We start from the raw sequence: 4,879 nt of genomic DNA on the forward strand, positions 1-4,879 counted from the left end.
AGGCATGTTCAAGAGCAGTGTTTGTTCTGTGGTCTTGGCAAGGTATGTAAGGTACATCATGGCCAACTTCTTCTGTTATATACTTTTGTACTCCCTTAAATTATCCAGACATTGAACTCGCGTAGTCATACGGCTGAAAAGTCATTTTGATGTGTCAATGCCTTCTTTATGTAAAGAAGATAAAATTAGCTCAGCCATCCCTTTTCCAGTCTTATCAGTGCATTCGACGGATTTCAAAAGTCTTTTCTGAATCTCACCATTTTCACTGGTTGTTCTCACAGCTATACTCATTATGTCCTTATGTGACATATCGGGAGTAGTGTCGGCCATCACGGATGGTTTTCATCAAATATTACTCCTACAAACCTAATTCTGATCCTACTTTAGTATAATGATAATTGGAAGTAATAACAGGCAGAAAACGTTCATATCAGAGTTTAGCATTTATTTTCTTATACTTTCTGATAAAAGCTTTATATAAAACTACTATATTAAAAAATGAATCATATCATTTTAAATGCTATCATATCTTTTATACAAAGACAGAAATGTTAAAATCAATTCATGGAAATAAATATTCACGCTTTAAAGTAGAAAGTATGAAAAAAAATGAATAACTGCTTTAATCAAACATAAATTTGCCGCTGCCTTTTTTATTGTTGATAGCAAAAAAAAGAAGCGCGAAAAAAAACTTAAAGCTGTGGAATACAGCCTTAAGCCGTTTAATAAACGTAAAGTTTATTTGTCCAAGTCAAAAAAGAATTAGATCTTTGGTGGATTTTCGCAAAAATTTTGATTTTATTTAACTAGAAAATATTTTTTGATTTTATCACCGATTTCCCAACTGCCCCAACTCGTGGCAAGGAAATTCCCAACTTTTCTATTTTTTAGATTCCCGGAGGGGGAGACTCCCCCCTACCCCCTCCAAGGCGACGCCCCTGTATATACATATATATATATATATATATATATATATATATATATATATATATATATATATATATATATATATATATAACACATCGCTCAATAAGTCCGTAGGATAGCTAATAAAACAACAACATTTTGACATAATTTGATTTTATTCATCAACATAGTCTCCTTTTAAGGCGATACAGTCATTCCAGCGCTTCTCTAACTTTTCGATACCATGTTTGTAGAACGATTTATCTTTTCCTTCAAAATATGCTTCAGTTTCGGCGATGATCTCCTCATTCGATCCAAATCTCTTTCCCTGGAGCATCCTTTTGAGATCTGAGAACAGCCAATAATCGCTGGGGGCCAAATCAGGCAAGTATGGTGGATGGGGCAACAATTCGAAGTGTAATTCATTCATTTTTACCATTGTTTTCATTGACTTGTGACTCGGTGCATTGTCTTGATGAAAGAGAATTTCTTTCTTCTTCATGTGCGGTCGCTTTTCGTCAATTACAGCCTTCAATCGTTCCAATAATGCCATGTAATATTCGCTGTTGATCGTTTTACCTTTCTCAAGATAATCAATGAACAATATATCATGGCTATCCCAAAATATGGAGGCCATAACCTTGCCAGCAGAAGTTTGAGCCTTTGGGCGCTTTGGGCGGCTTTCACCCGCTGGTGTCCACTCAGCCGACTGTCAATTTGACTCAGGAGTGAAATGGTGGATCCATGTTTCATCCATTGTGACGTAGCGACGCAAAAAATCCTTTTTATCTTGGTGAAATAGTGCCAGACATGCTTCAGAATCATCGATTCGTTGTTGTTTTTGGTCCGGTGTTAGCAAACGCGGCACCCATTTCGAACAAAGCTTTCTCATACCCAAATGTTCGTGTAATATTGTAAACACACTGCCTTCTGATATCTTTATGGCCTCGGCAATCTCCTTCAATTTCAATTTGCGGTCGGATAAGACGATTTTATGGATTTTTTTGATGTTTTCCTTAGTAACTGCCGATTTTGGGCGACCGGAGCGTTCAGCATCATCGGTGTTTGTACGACCACGTTTAAAGTCAGCAAACCACTTTTCAACCATTTGCCTCAATGGAGAGGAGTCCGAATAACACTTATCAAGCCATTGTTTGGTCTGCACCAAGTTTTTTCCCATCAAAAAGCAATGCTTAATGAGCACACGAAATTCTGATTTTTCCATTTTTTTCAATTCACAAAAGTTGATTCAATCGTTCACACACTAACTTGGTAAATAATGGTCCGATTGTCATAAAACTTTGACAGATATCGTTTGAAGGTTGGTACTTTCTAAAAACAATACGGATTCGGTATTTGTGTTGCCATCTATATGTCATCCTACGGACTTATTGAGCGATGTGTTATATATATATATATATATATATATATATATATATATATATATATATATATATATATATATATATATATATATATATATATATATATATATATATATTATATATATATATATATATATATATATATATATATATATGTATATATATATATATATATATATATATATATATATATATATATATATATATATATATATATATATATATATATATATATCTATATATATCTGTGTGTGTGTGTGTGTGTGTGTGTTTGTGCGTGTGTGTGTGTGTGTGTGTTTGTTAATAAAGTAGATTCTAATAATTAAAAATTTTTATAAATGTTCTTCCAAAAATTAGGAATATAGCAAAACTATATAAATATTTTTCATTTTTTTACAGTTAAATATGGTGTATCATAAAAAGAGAAAAACCGATAGACCACCTAGAGGTAAAGTTAATGAAAATGAAATGCGAGCAGCTGTTAATGCAGTTCTTAATGGTGGTACAGTTTATCATGTATCTAAAGAGAGGGGAATCAATTTAATGACACTTAAGTGATATGTAAGGAAATGTCAATTAAATCCAAGTACAGTCTGCAAACCTAACTTCATTACCATGCAAATCTTTACCAACAAAGAAGAAACATCTTTATCAGACTATCTTTTAAGGGCTTCAAAACTTCACTATGGATTGTCAACCAAAACAACACGAAAACTTGCCTATGAATTTGCAATGACTCTTTCTAAGCGCATTCCTAAATCCTGGAAAATTTTACAAATTGCTGGGAAACAGTGGCTTCGTGGTTTTATGTTACGTAGGAATGAGTTATCTTTACGAAATTCAGAAGCTACTAGTATGGCACGAGCAACTGCTTTTAATCGTTATACAGTCGGAGAATTTTTCACCAATCTAAAAGATGTTCGTCTGCGACACAAATTTCAGCCACAAAACATATATAATGTTGATGAGACAGGTCTTACAACCGTTCAAAAACCAGTTAAAGTAGTTGCTGAAAAAGGAGATAAACAAGTTGGAAGGATAACTTCAGCAGAAAGAGGGACATTGGTAGCAGTTTGTTGTGCAGTTAATGCAATAGGAAACTCAATCCCCCCATTTTTTATTTTTCCAAGAGTTCATTTCAAAGGAAGTATGTTAAATGGTGGTCCACCTGGATGTGTTGGGGTTGCACACCCATCTGGCTGGATAAATTGTGCAATGTTTTTTGAGTGGATGAAACATTTTATTCAAAATGTGAAATGTTCACCAGCTAATCCAGTGCTTTTACTTCTTGACAACCACGAGAGCCATGTTTCAATTGTGTATTTAGATTTAGCTAAAAAAAATGGCATAACTATGCTGTCCTTTCCACCACATTGTAGTCACAAGCTGCAGCCATTAGATCGGTCAGTTTATGGGCCTTTGAAACGTTATTACAATACAGCCTGTGATGATTGGGTTGTATCAAATCCAAGACCGATGACCATATATGATATAGCTGCAGTTGTAAGGAAAGCTTATGCACAAGCTTTTACTTTGTCTAACATTTCTGCAGGATTTGCTGTGGCAGGAATTGAACCCTTTAATCCTAACATATTTTCTGATAATGAGTTTTTGGCTTCATATGTAACAGATCGTCCAGAACCTATTACTGCTAACCCATCTCCAGGTATTATTGATCCAGTTTCTGCTATTGTTCATGCCCCAGCTTTTAATCAATCATTGATGTCAAGTCTGTCATCAAGGCCAGCTTGTAGTGTATTGCCAATTCAGCCTATATCTGACCCTGTAAGTCAACTATCCAGTGTTTCTATTAATATCTCTCATCAAGCAAGTCTAGAAAAAATTAGGCCATTTCCGAAAGCTGGATCAAGGAAGTTCATTAAAGGACGTAAGCGTCAGCGTACCCGAATACTCGCAGACACCCCTGTTCGAAATGAACTAAATAGGCTTCAGGAAATGAAAAAAAAGTCTCAGTCAAAAAAGAAAAAATATGAAAAGCAAAATAAGATCTTCGTGACAAGGAAAAGAAAACTTGATCTTGAAAGTAATGAAAAAAAAAACATTGAGTCTCGGTAAAAAATAACATTTTTTCCATTGATTTTTTCTTTTAAGAAAGATAAATTTGTAGTAAAATTAATAATAACTTTATTGGTATTTATTATAGACATACTTTTGAAGACTTAAAAATAATTCTTACACATTTATGGTATAAGTTTGATCTCAGAACATGTATACACACATAGGATCAAGGGTGCATATAGGTAGGATCATGGGAGCATACTGGTATGCACCCATGATCCCAATTGAGGGTTCTTAGTTTTTATAATTTTAAATCTACTTAAAATATTCTGGTAAAAAAAAGATTATTGAATTATAATAGGGTATAAAATTTGCTATTATGTACTGTTACTTTAGAGATCGAAATGAAAACATATATTCAGTAAATTGGCCTGATAGATTTTTAGGATCATGGGTGCATACTCTCCCCTACAGCTCGGATCACAATAATAAGACGCTATAGTAAAATAATGAAATGAAGGATAATATGAATTACCGATGCCAATGATTGTTCTTTAGCTCTTAATGAA

The 4,879-nt window shown here is 33.8% G+C and overlaps 1 protein-coding gene across 1 annotated transcript; it reads left to right on the plus strand.

The window, feature by feature from the left end:
• The first annotated feature begins 2,906 nt into the window (after positions 1 to 2,906).
• On the plus strand, positions 2,907 to 4,367 carry LOC136084967 (tigger transposable element-derived protein 2-like). Its single transcript, XM_065806370.1, has one exon. It carries the CDS (start codon positions 2,907 to 2,909, stop codon positions 4,365 to 4,367), a length of 1,461 nt encoding a protein of 486 aa, XP_065662442.1.
• Positions 4,368 to 4,879: the final 512 nt, after the last annotated feature.

This window comes from Hydra vulgaris, chromosome 09, assembly GCF_038396675.1.
Source record: "Hydra vulgaris chromosome 09, alternate assembly HydraT2T_AEP".
Classification (NCBI taxonomy): Eukaryota; Metazoa; Cnidaria; class Hydrozoa; order Anthoathecata; family Hydridae; genus Hydra; species Hydra vulgaris.